The sequence below is a fragment of the Mus caroli genome, unplaced genomic scaffold, assembly GCF_978045245.1.
Source record: "Mus caroli unplaced genomic scaffold, Mus_caroli_1 scaffold_4, whole genome shotgun sequence".
Lineage (NCBI taxonomy): Eukaryota > Metazoa > Chordata > Mammalia > Rodentia > Muridae > Mus > Mus caroli.
The window spans coordinates 92,933,919-92,946,115 of NW_028227259.1; the positions used below are offsets into that span (position 1 = coordinate 92,933,919).

Genomic DNA, 12,197 nt, shown 5'->3' on the forward strand with positions numbered 1-12,197 from the left:
GAATTGAAAAATAAATTAGCTTAAGGTGCAAGCGACAAATGAAACTGCCTGGGCTTAAAGTGTACACTGTAATGCTTCGGTGTTAAAGTTACAGATGGTTTTCTAAGTGTGCAGAGCTGGGAGTGGCGTAGCCAGAGCTTGCCTCTGAGCTCCTCTGTGTGTTTGTAGCTGATTGGGCTGTCTGGTTGCATTCTTCTTCTACAACGTGGATATAGTACAGCACAAGGAAGCAAGAGACAGAATTGGATTTCAGATAAATTGATCCAATAAGAAAAGGCTAAATATATCAGACACATTTAGCCATGGAGAAGGGGGTCTGGGGCGGCTTCTGTTGCTACCCTCATCTGTCTTCTGAGAGAGCAGGTGGATAGATTTTCTGTTTCCAAAGATGAAAGAAGAGTAGAGAGCATGTTTACACTGCAGCAGAGATTAACGCACTGTGTTTAAAAGAATAATACACTCGAATGTTGTCTAGAAATCAACATTTGACGTTCATTTTTGGACCATTCAAGACAAACACCAAAGAATGCCTGAGATATTAAAATGATTAAAGTGGCATTCAAATCTTGGATTTTCAAAATAGACACCTCAGTTCGTACTCATGAACACCAAACTTAAAATCATTACACATTGCTAACATGGAGATTAATATTGTAAAGTGTTCTCTATTATTTAAAACAGTATACAACCTTTGGGTACTGTTTAAAACTCACTCCTCTCCCCTGAGAGAAGTTGGCTCAGATAAGCTCCTTACCTAACTCCAGAGTGCTCTGCTACATTTCTGATGACTTTCCCGCGCACAAGGCTCTTGTTTTGATAATGTTTACAGCTCTCTGCCGCATGTCACAAGTAGGTTTTCTGTTTGTTTTTGAAGATGTCTCAGGTGATACTTTCTCTACTGCATCTGTGTCAAGGCGGCAGATGGGCATTTGTTTATGGATAGTGAGCACGATTGGTCGATTGGTCGTATAGGGTTGTATAGGTTGTCTAGGGCAGAAGGTTCTCTATGTTGAGCACATTATTTGAAGTCATTGGAGTGTATCTCTTGACGCTCAGGCAGCTCAGGGTCTCTGGTCACATGTGGCCATATTGGTACTCCAGGGTCACACTTTTATGTTTATGGGCAGAAGTTGTGAGAATTATGTCTTGCTACATTTTAACTGGCTCACGGTTCTTCTGAGCCTGCCTAGTAATTAAGTGTGTAATTAAGAGGTGGCTTCCCAGGTATGTGTAAGTGCTATTGTTTGGGGGAATGTTGGAAAGGAGACTTCTTTTGTGACATGGTCAGGAAGGAAGGTAGATTCGGCATCCTAACTAATTTAATTTTTTTTTGTCAGTTACATATATCATCTTAGTTCTCAAAATACATTATAACTCATTACTACCATATATTAATCATGAGGATTGAGGGCAGGGTCTCACAACGCTAGAGAAACATTCTACTACTGAGACATAGTCCCAACCCTCTTCCTTCTCCCTTCTACTCTGCCCCCTTTCTTTCATTAAAGATTATTTCCATGAAATACTCAGTTTAGAGATAGATCAGAGATCACTTCACCCCAAAAATAGACTTGGGATTAGTATGTTGACTTTTAAAATTGATTACATTTTAGTGTTCTTGCATGGTGTAATATTATATGTTGAGCATCTTCCTCCCCATATTTCTGTTCTCACTGGTCTTCATCCATTAATCTCCATTGTCTTCACAGACAGTTTTACTTCTTGGTTTTATAGATCTGTATAAAAATCTAAAAGTGACATGAAAGAAAACTTAGCATTTTTGTCTTTCTGAGACTGGCTTAATTTACTCACTATAATTATCCCATTTGCATATAACATCTTTCAAAACAACATGAGTTCATTTTTCTTTATGGGCAAAAAAATTGTGTGTAGGTGTGTATCTGTGTGGTGTGTGTGTGTGTGTGTATTTGTGTGGCGTACATGTGTATATATCTGTGTGGTGAGTGTATGTGTGTGTATCTGTGGGGTATATCTGGGGTGTGTGTGTGTGTATCTGTGGTGTGTGTGTGTGTGTATATCTGTGTGGTGTGTGTGTATTGTGGTGTGGGTGTATCTGTAGTGTGTGTATGTGTGTGTGTGTGTATGTATGTGTGGTGTGTATCTGTGGTGTGTGTGTGTATCTTTGTGGTGTGATTATGTGTATCTGTGGTGAGTGTATGTGTATGTATCTGTGGTGTGCACACATGTGTGTGTGTTTTCTTTGTCCAGATCCTGCTATTGAATACTTAGGTTAGTTCTATATTTTACCTATTGCAAATAATGCTGACACAATCATTGAGACTTTAAAAACTAAAGTAGTAGTCCTAAGGAAACCTATGATATTTTGTGCTTAGGTGGACTGTTTTAAGACGTTCTACAACTGCCTAATTTTATCATTGTCCTGGTTATGATTCTCTACTTGTCTGATCAGCCTTTTGGTTTTCTTTTCTTTTTTTTTTAATTATGTTTTAAAATATTATTGACACAGAAAATTGGGATGGATCTTTAATCAGAAAATAGCTTCTGAGAGTCCTAAAGTAAGGAAAGGAGACTTTAAGTCTATATAGAAAGTTCCTTGCTAGTGGATGTTAAAAAGGTCTTAAAATTGTTTTAGACAGGAATGTGGGTCATGATTTTCCTGGAGACAGAATCAGAGAACACTGTAAAACAAAGCATGATTTTTTAGACCATATATAGTTTGGAAATTTTCCTGGATTTGATCTGTTTTCACAGGGCGTGCTTTCACTTCGCACACACAACAACCAAAGTTTGCCAACTGGGAATCCAGTTGTAGAACACTTCATAGTTGTCTGTGGTTTGCTGATTCAGGCTCCAACTGCAGAACACTCCACAGTCAGGCTGTAGGAATCCACTTACTGGGGTTGGAGCCTCAGAGAACTCAGTCCCATTAACTTGGAAGAGGCGAGACTAAATGTGTAGTTCGAAGGTGTGGAGGAAAGTTAATTCGCCAGCTGGAAACAATACCTACCTAATACTCTTCCCTTTGGTAGACGTACATGATAAGAGTTCAGTTTGGGTAAGCACCGGGAAGCAGGAGAGAGAAAGCATTCTAAAAACGGTTGTGCATTTTTTTCCACAGTCTGACTGCCCATACTCAGAAAAGGTCCCCAGTATTAAAATTCCAATGGACATCATGGAACAGCAACCTTTCCTAAGTGATAACAAACCCTTGGACAGTGAGTAGAACTAACCGCCTTGCATGCTTGCCTGACTCTCATCCACGCTTTTCCCAGGATCCTCTAGGGCTATCCTCAACTTAACTTTCACCTACTCTGTCTTTTTTCTCTTCTGGGTGAAGATTTAAGCAACTTACTTCTTTTTTTAAAAAAAAAAAATGTTATCTTTTCTGTTCCTTAAGCTCTACCTCCTTTCTCTTATTCATAACCTCTTACACTTCCGTTCAATAATCTCTTGCCTAAGTCATTGCCAGGGTTCTTTTCTTTGATTATTTTGTTTTCAAGAGCTAAACCTGTAACCATGTTTTTTAAATTGTTTTTTTTTCCCAATTATAGTTAGAATTGCAGCTTACATAGTACTACATCACTGTCTGTTACTGTTTGTCCTCCTTAGGTTTCAGTCAATCATGAAGTTCGTTAAAAGAGAGAAGTAATACCTTGGGTCTCTCTGTGATCAATGGATTGATTGTTAATATTTAGAATTTGGAATAGTTTCAATTAAATTGGGAGTCGTAAAATATTAGCAAAAGTAGATTTGAGTGAAATATGTTTTTCTTCCCAACTTCTTTATTTCTCTTCTGTTATTTCATATTCACAGCTATAAGTGCTCTGGTCTTTCCTGAGTAATAGGCTCGTAGCTACATTCTGTAGTGTGTCTGGATCTAAAGGGACACATTTTCTTCCCATGAAAACTCAAAGCCTAAAGTGCTTTGGAGACAATTACCTTATGCTGTTGGGAAAGCTTCATATGGTCACTAATGTTACTACGAAATGGAGTGTCAATCACAGGGAAAAGATAACATGTCATAAGCTATTACACTGTAGCTATCAGCCTATTACTAGTCAAGAAAGACATGAATGTACTATGAGCAACAACAGAGACAGTTTTATTTCTGGTATATAATATCACCCACTGTCAGTAAGAGGCTAGGGTTACCAAGAAAACTTGAATTGAAACTGTTGATTAAATATGGGAATACATATACAGATATATACAGATGTATATATATTGCTCAGTAACAAATTACCCCAGAATATAGCACAAACATGTATTTTCTCTCACATTTTGAAATTTTAAGATCTGTTGAGTTTCTAGCCCAGATTCTCGGGAGATTACATATCAGCTGGGACTAAAGCCCTAGAGAAGACTTGGTTGGGTGGGCCTGAGCATCGTTTCCAACCAATGGTATTGGGCAGGAAGTTTCAGTTCCTTGGCCTATAGAGATTCCTATAGAACCGCCATGTGGGTGTGGCATGGTTCTTTCCCAGAGATAGCTACAAGTCCAAACAGAAGCTGCAGTATTTTATAATAGAAGCTAGGAGTTAGCAGTCCGTTCTCACCATAGTATATTAGCTGTGAAGGCAGCTCTGTTGCAGTGTGGGAAGGAATCACACAGGAGCATAAGCACCAGGAAACAGGAATCACTGGATACCATTTTGAGGCAGGATGCCTGCCCACTGGATTTAAAGAACAAGCAGCCTTACCTTTGTTGTTCAATTTGTAAATACTTTATTTATATGTTTATTTTATAATTATTTATATATATACAATTTCATAATTGTATATAATTATAATTCTATGGTCACCCTTATCAATAGAAATTAGTTAAGGATTTCATTCACAATTTCAGTTCCCCTATCATATTCATTTCACTTTTTAATCTCTAGATAATTAAAAGCAAAAGATGTCTCTAAAGTTGCTTTAATTATCAGTCCAGTACTTTAAGACCTCTGTTAAAAACTTATGTACCAGCTGTTTGCCCTGTCAAAATCTCTTTACAAGTTATTTGGCAGCTGATATAGAAGCTGATACATGACCATTTTTTGACTGAACCTTTTCTAATAATGTGGTAATCTTTGTAGGCCAAGGAAGAACAGAATTGATTAAACTGGAGTTTTAATACCGTACCTTTAAAGTCTCCTTTCTTCTTGAGTAGCAATAGCTACGGAAGACTGAGTGTTGAGCGTGGAGGGAAGCTCAAGGACATGCAGGGGATTTACAGGAGCTGTTGTAGTCCCATGGCAGGAATTATGCTTTCATAATTAAATCAGAGAGAGAGAGGAACTGATTTGGGCTCTATCCTGCAGCTTGCATGTTTAGCTTGATACAATGTTACAATATCTATCGACACATGCTTACCTCAATACAATGTTGCAATGTTCATTGCCACTGTCGAAACCTGATCTTCCTCCTCTTCTCAGTTCTGAAAGGTGCCTTGATTTGCATGGAGATTTTCACATTCACTCTACTTTTACATTTTTACAAAAAGAGCTACATCTTTTCATTTGATTTTTTTTTCCTTCCCAGGAGAAAGATCCTCAACATTCCTCGAACGCCACACATCATGCTGATAAAATTCCTTTCCTTGAGTCGCTGGGTTTACCCAGGTAAAGCAAAGTCAGCATTTGTCTTGTGCTATGGGAAAATGCAGCAGTCGGGGCTATGGGCAGAATCCCTTGCTCTCTTCTCTGGGACTTACAAAAATAACCCAGGACTCACCCAGGCTTTGCTGATGGAGAGCAGTTTGAAAGAGCGTTACTCTTCCGAATAATGAGAAGTTTCAGTGTCATTAAGCTAATGAATAGGATCTTATGATTTTATTGCCATGCAGGGTAACTGGAGTTTCCTGGTAGCTTTCTTCAGTAGTTTCCTTCTCTCTAACAAGGGTCTGGAAATGACAAGTCCTATCTGACTCCCAGAAAAGCGGACTATGAATGTCTGCGGGTACTTGTCTTGGTCCTTCCTCTCTAACAATATTATCCACATGGTAGGTTCATTTTGTTTACTTTGGGACTATTTTTTTATATATGAAATCTCGGGCCATTTTTGCTGGAATTTCCTTTCCTTCCCCTGCTTCATTTAAAAGTCCCTGTTCTTAACCCACGTGGAAGAGGTAGGCATTGGGTGGAACAGTGTGATACATTTTCAGGGTGCCCAGTGGATGGGCGTTTCAGAGATGATAATGAAAATTGTCTTTACTCCATGTTTCTTTCCTTTTATGTTTCTCTTTCTGTCTTGCTTCAGTCCTCCAAGAACTCCAGTGAAAGTCGTGCCTCAAATTAGAATCGAGCGTGAGCCTGAAGACAACGATTATCTTTGGAGGAGCAAGGGAACAGAAACCACGTTGTAACCTGTTTGTCCTTCTCAAAACTGACACTTCTGTTGTTAACTGTTCTAATTTTTTTTTTGTCTATGTATTTTAAAATCTTTTGTTTGGTCACTGGCTGAATAATACAGTCACTCTCTCTGCTTCTCTCTTGCATAGGTAAAAATCAAGACAATAGTGTCCCTTTCCTTAAAAAAAAAAAAAGAAACATTTGAGGGTCACACGCTTGTTTTCATACATTCAGATGTGTCCTCTGACATGTAAATCCCTCTGTCACTCAAGACACACAGAAACCGCCCTTGTCAAGCAGAGATCAAATGTGACAAGAATTTTTGTATCACCTTTTATGAAACTATTGAAAGAACTTGCAACCTAAGCTTGGAGCTTGGCTTGGTTCTGTCTGGCAGAGCAGCCCTTGACCTCCAGACAGAGTCCCTTCCTGCTTACAGAATCCCCAAGACTGGAAAAGTGCTGCTACCAACCTGCCCTTGCTCGCCAACCCTGATCTTAGAGTTATCAAAAGCAGAAAACACTAAAGGTACTTCGCTCCCTATAGAGAAACCTTTGCCATCATTGTAGCAAGTGCTGGAATGTCCCTTTTCCTATGCAACTTTTTTTAACCCTTTAATGAACTTATCTGTTGAGTACATCGAAGAATATTTTTCTTCCTAGATTTTGTTGTTTAAATTATGGGGCCTAACCTGCAACTTATTTTTTGTCAATTTTTTAAACTTTTTTTTAATTACTGTAAAGAAAATGAATTTTTTTCCTGCAGCAGGAAACATAGTTTTGAGTAGTTCTACCTCTTACCTGTAGCTGCCAGGCTTTCTGTAAAAATTGTATTGTATATAATGTGATTTTTACACACATGCGTGCACGTGAGCACGTACACACACACACACACACACACCACTCTAGGGTAAGCCAGAAGGCTAGAACAAATTAAAAGAAAAACAAAACACCATGCTTCTAAGAATCTGTTGGGTTGTCGGATTGTTCCCCTCTCCCCTTTTTTCAAAATAAATGTAGCTGTTTTGTGAAGGAATCTGGGGAGGAGAGAGAAATGTGTGCAGGGGGAACAACTTCTGCTGTGATGATGACTGTGCTGGGAACAGATGCTAGCATGTTACATGTAGGCATCCTATGCAGTATTGTTAGGGATTTCCTCATTTTAATAATTTGTGTCTTTGTGTAAGAACTCTGTGTGTGGTTGTTGCACACCTGTGCAAAGCCAGATAAGAGTGACAGTAGCCAGAGGGCAAAGCTGTCACGCTCCTTGTGTCCATTTTCATAAAATCCAAAACCACTCATGAGAACTTTGTCAGGGGCCAAGAAATGTATTGTGGACATTCAGGTGAAGATATCTTATTACTCAGACATCAGTCAGCATCCCAAATACAAGAGTTCAGAGCTACAATACAAAAGCCATAAGAATATTATCAGCCCTGTGGTGTTACACATCTGTAACATGGTATAGGAATGCACATAGATCTTCAAGGAAAGTTTAAAGTGTTCATTTACATGCCCTCATAGGATAGGATTATTAGACCACATGTATGTGTGTGTATCTGTGTGCTTCAATGGACTGAGTTGAAAATTAGACCTTTCTTAGCCAAATTGATGTGGCATTTGATTCCAATATTTTTAGTAAGTTGCGTTATATGCTGATTATATATTGAGATAATAGCTTGGATGTGGAATTCATATTTTTGGATTTGTATAGCAGCAATTGTGATACACATTCACTGTGAGAGATTGCTGGGAGCATTGAAGAAGCAGAAGGGCACCACCTACTATGACTGGGTCTGTGGTTGGTTCTTACAGACTCCCACTTTCTTACAGGAACTGAAATGTAATCCTGCTCTCCTGAAATCTTGATCAGAGTTTTATTATCCTGTTAGATGTTACTTTCATGGCATTTGGTCATCTTGAAACTTTAGAATTTAGAATAATTAGGCATGAATGTCCCCAAGGGTTTTTTGTTGTTGTTGAAATCATAGCAGCAAATTACATGTCATTTGTTACCATCTCAAATGATACATTTTTACATTGCATTTGTCCTGAGGGTTATCCTTAAAATGGCTGTTGTGCATTATCTGGTTTTCTATTAAACTGTGTAAGGAATCTTACCTTTTTAGTGATAAACACATCAGTAAAATGTTAAAAGCATGCATTGTAAATGCAGTCCAATCTTGATGTTGAATCAAAGACACTTCACTTTGTTTACTTTTCTAAAATCTCTGGATATATATATATATATATATATATATATATATATAAATAATTTTTAATTATGAATCAAGTCTATATAGGGACTCATGACCCTCCACTTACTTTTCAGAGAGCTCCTGGAGCTAGTCACGTCAGTCCTTGAGTAGATCCTGAAGTTATCTCACCCCATGTATGGTCCCTAGTCTGTGACTGGGGTGGATATTAGTATTCATGGACTGAACATAAAGCCATACCTGACATTTGCTTTAGGAGTAGGTAACAGCGAGTGTTCTCATTACCACCGGAGTTCCCACACTAACAAGCAGAACTCCAAATCTCCATGGATGCCCTGCAGTATCTCAATCTGGCTGAATTCGCTCATTGGCCGATAACTAAGCAGATTTCATGGTGGTTTGTTTCTATGCAAACTGGACACAAATACAGCAATGAATTCTTTATAATGCCTTTCTACCCTTCCTCCCTGGATGTGAATTTGGAGATAAGTGTTTCTTGAAGCAAAGACTCAGAGTTGTTGGCCAGGAGTACTGTGGTAGTGCAAACTGGCTGGAGAGAGAAGATGTGCAGGCTGAGCCTGCTTGTCGAAGCATCAAGGCCTCCAGTTTGCTGAGATGCTGAGATGCTGGTCCTGTCCTACTGTGTGCAGAAACTACTAATGGTTTTGTATATCAGAGGCGGTGTTGTTTCAGCCTCTCCTGATAAAGCCGTGGGGTGGGGCGGGGAAGTACTCTTTTGAGAAGATACAAACCAGACCTTCCTCTTGTCGGCCACCTAAGAGAAAGGGCTGTCTGTTGTCAGTAATCTGGCTTATGTGCATTTTGGGCACATGTAACAACACACACAGAGTAAATCCTTTGTCAGTCACGTGTTGCTGTTTAATATGGCAAATGATTGTCTTCCAGGTTTTTGTTTCTTTTATTTTAACTGTGTTGAAGTACTTGAAATGTATTGACTGCTGAGAATCTTTAAAAAAAAAAAAAAAACATTTGAGTTATATTACAGAGGTTGGCATTGATCAGGAATGGGACAAAGTTTTCTTCAGTCTTCTTTTTTTTTTTTTTTCCATACCACTTCACGATTTTGGTGCAAGGACCTGAGATTTTCTTCTTTATATTCTGTGATGTTTCCCATCTGCTCTCACAGCAGGAGCATGAAGCCCAGTTGGTACGAAGCAACTGGAGACAGAAGACAGCCCTTGGGGAGTCTTCAGATGAGTTTATAGAGCTTCCTGGTGGCCTGACATGAACACCCTTTTGTAATATAGGTGAATGTGGCAGGCTGGGTTTGACCAGAGAGTTGGATCTATCTAAGTCCTGGCTCATTTCACTGTGCTCTGTGGATACACACAAGAATCCTGAATTCTGTTTCCTAGGCAAATACTGCAACTCAGGGCTAAAGTCACCCAGTGAATCCTTAGAGCCTGAAGTAACTTTGTCCCAGGCCTACAATGCGTATCGACAGCAGACTCGCCTCCGTGCAGCCAAGTTCATGGCTGGTACATAGCCGTACACATTATGTTTCACAATCAGTACGCACTTTCAGGTAGTCTTATTTTTATTCTCTTAAGTCTTTATTAACTTTGGAGAAATGATGCATCTTTTTATTTTAAATGAAGTAGATCAACATGGTGGAACAAAATGATAAAGAACAGAAAACATTTCAATATATTACTAATAATGTTTTTCCAATATGAAACCTAAAATTCCTATAACATAGTATTTTACAGTTTTATGAAGCTTTCTATTGTGACTTTTATGGAATTAAGAGATGAAGAAGATGAGATATTTTAGCATTTATATTTTTCAAAATTAAATGTATACTTAAAATAAAGTAACTTTATGCATTTATGAGTGTTGAGTACTTCCATTCAATTCTTTGACTGATTGCTTTATTTTGTCCCTTTGGGTGGTGTAAACACAAGTAGAAATATGCTAGATCTAGATATATATTTATATCTATATATCCATATCTATATGACTTCTACTTTTATGACTTCTAATATTATATATACATATATAATATTTTAATATAATACATTAATATATTGTATATTCATGTACATGTGAAATATTAGAAGTCATATATTTTAGTGTTAATGAGATGTTCTTGTTCAAGGTTCAAAGTAAATTCATATTGAATAAGGACAATTAGAGTAGTTTCATGGGAATATATATAGTCAATTAATTCTCAAAGCAAATCAAGAGGCTATGAAATGTATGCTTTAGTTAAAAAATAATTACTCAAATGAACAAAACCCAAGAATGATTTTCCATCTGAATCTGATTCCCAGAAGATAGACTGCACACCCCTCCTTCTCTCAGGACAGCTTGAGCTTCCATGGAATGTCTCCAGGAAATGTCAGCCTGGCCCCCATGTTGTAGTCCTGGTAACTGCAGGCGGAGAAAATGGTAGGGAAGATGAGAGAGGACTGTTGGGAGCAGAGAAAGGCTACTCTGGACTTCAAAAGGAGGGAGAGAGGCAACGCCCTTGCCCAGAACAGTCATCTAATTTACAAGTTTCATGAGATGCTTAGTATGTGAGGATCTGAGGAATGGTGGTCCCCGTGGCAGACTTGATCACCGACCTGTAAGAATCACCCAGCCCAGACTTGAGAGAGAGCAAATCTGGGGAAGGTTTGTTAGTTCTCTTCTTTTGAGAATTTACTCACTATTATGTGCACAACAACCAAGTCAAGAAATGAGGATAAAGCTATCTTTTGCCTATAGTGATGAGCAAATAACCTTTAGAAAGTCTCCAAAGAAGAATGATCTATACCCCAGGAGAGTATAGCGCTGCTCTAGTTGCATCGTAATAAACTATGTTTGTGTTTACAATTTATTTTCTGTGAAGGGAAGTTTTTAAAGGTAGAATTGTGGAAAGTTACATAAGCTTTAAAACAACAGTCCTTTGACATGGTGATTAGGAATACGGCAGCACAAGCCTGGAGTGGAGCAAAGACTGTCTCAGCTGATGTCCACGCAGAAATCCCTTTTGAATTGGATTTCTGCAGCCCTGACTAGGGGCAGAGTTGATGACAGAGTCATGTGTGAAACTGTCACCCGGCAGTCACAGATGAGAAGCCTCCTCTGTGCTCTCACAGGTCACATTTTGGCTTATGGGTTTGTGCACATACCTTATCTAACTGACAAGATTTACCCTGTGAAAAGCAACATACGCTTACATTTCCACATGGTTTCAATATGCAGCCTGGCATTCCCTACCTGCTAGAGAACTAGGAAGTCCATCCTGAGCCTCAGAGTAGCCACACTATGGCTCGAGGTTAGGCAAAGCATGAGCTCCCGAGGTCTGTCTGGAAAGCTCAGAACCCCCTATGCTCTTCAAGCCATCAGTTAGCTTGTTTCTTTACCATTTCCCAGAGATATGTAATTACCTACTTATAAATACATAATTATCTATTGTGTATTCTCTGTAGATATATAATATAGATATGTAATTATACACAAGATTTGTGACTATCAGGGCAATAGTGTCTAAAGCATGCCATCAGTTTGTATAACAAACACGTCAAACAAATGGCATCTAAAGTAGAGCAAGAACATAAGAAGGGAGAAACAAAACAGAAAGCTATTGATCTACTTAATTACTCTAGTTAATAACTTTAGTTATAAATTAAAAGTTATAAAGATAACTATAAAATATACTC

At 38.5% G+C, this 12,197-nt stretch overlaps 1 protein-coding gene across 6 annotated transcripts in view; it reads left to right on the top strand.

The window, feature by feature from the left end:
- The window catches only part of Slc4a4 (solute carrier family 4 member 4), a 416,646-nt gene extending 406,266 nt beyond the window's left edge, over nucleotides 1–10,380 (top strand). For 4 of the 6 annotated variants that reach the window (XM_085836838.1, XM_085836839.1, XM_029477151.2 and 1 more), the window contains 3 exons: nucleotides 3,101–3,197; nucleotides 5,506–5,585; nucleotides 6,223–10,380. In XM_085836838.1, the coding sequence (XP_085692964.1) occupies nucleotides 3,101–3,197; nucleotides 5,506–5,549 (141 nt within the window). In that variant the 3' untranslated portion in view covers nucleotides 5,550–5,585; nucleotides 6,223–10,380. The remainder of the gene's footprint in view (nucleotides 1–3,100; nucleotides 3,198–5,505; nucleotides 5,586–6,222) is intronic. The other 2 variants (XM_085836841.1, XM_085836840.1) reach the window with 1 other exon arrangement.
- Nucleotides 10,381–12,197: the final 1,817 nt, after the last annotated feature.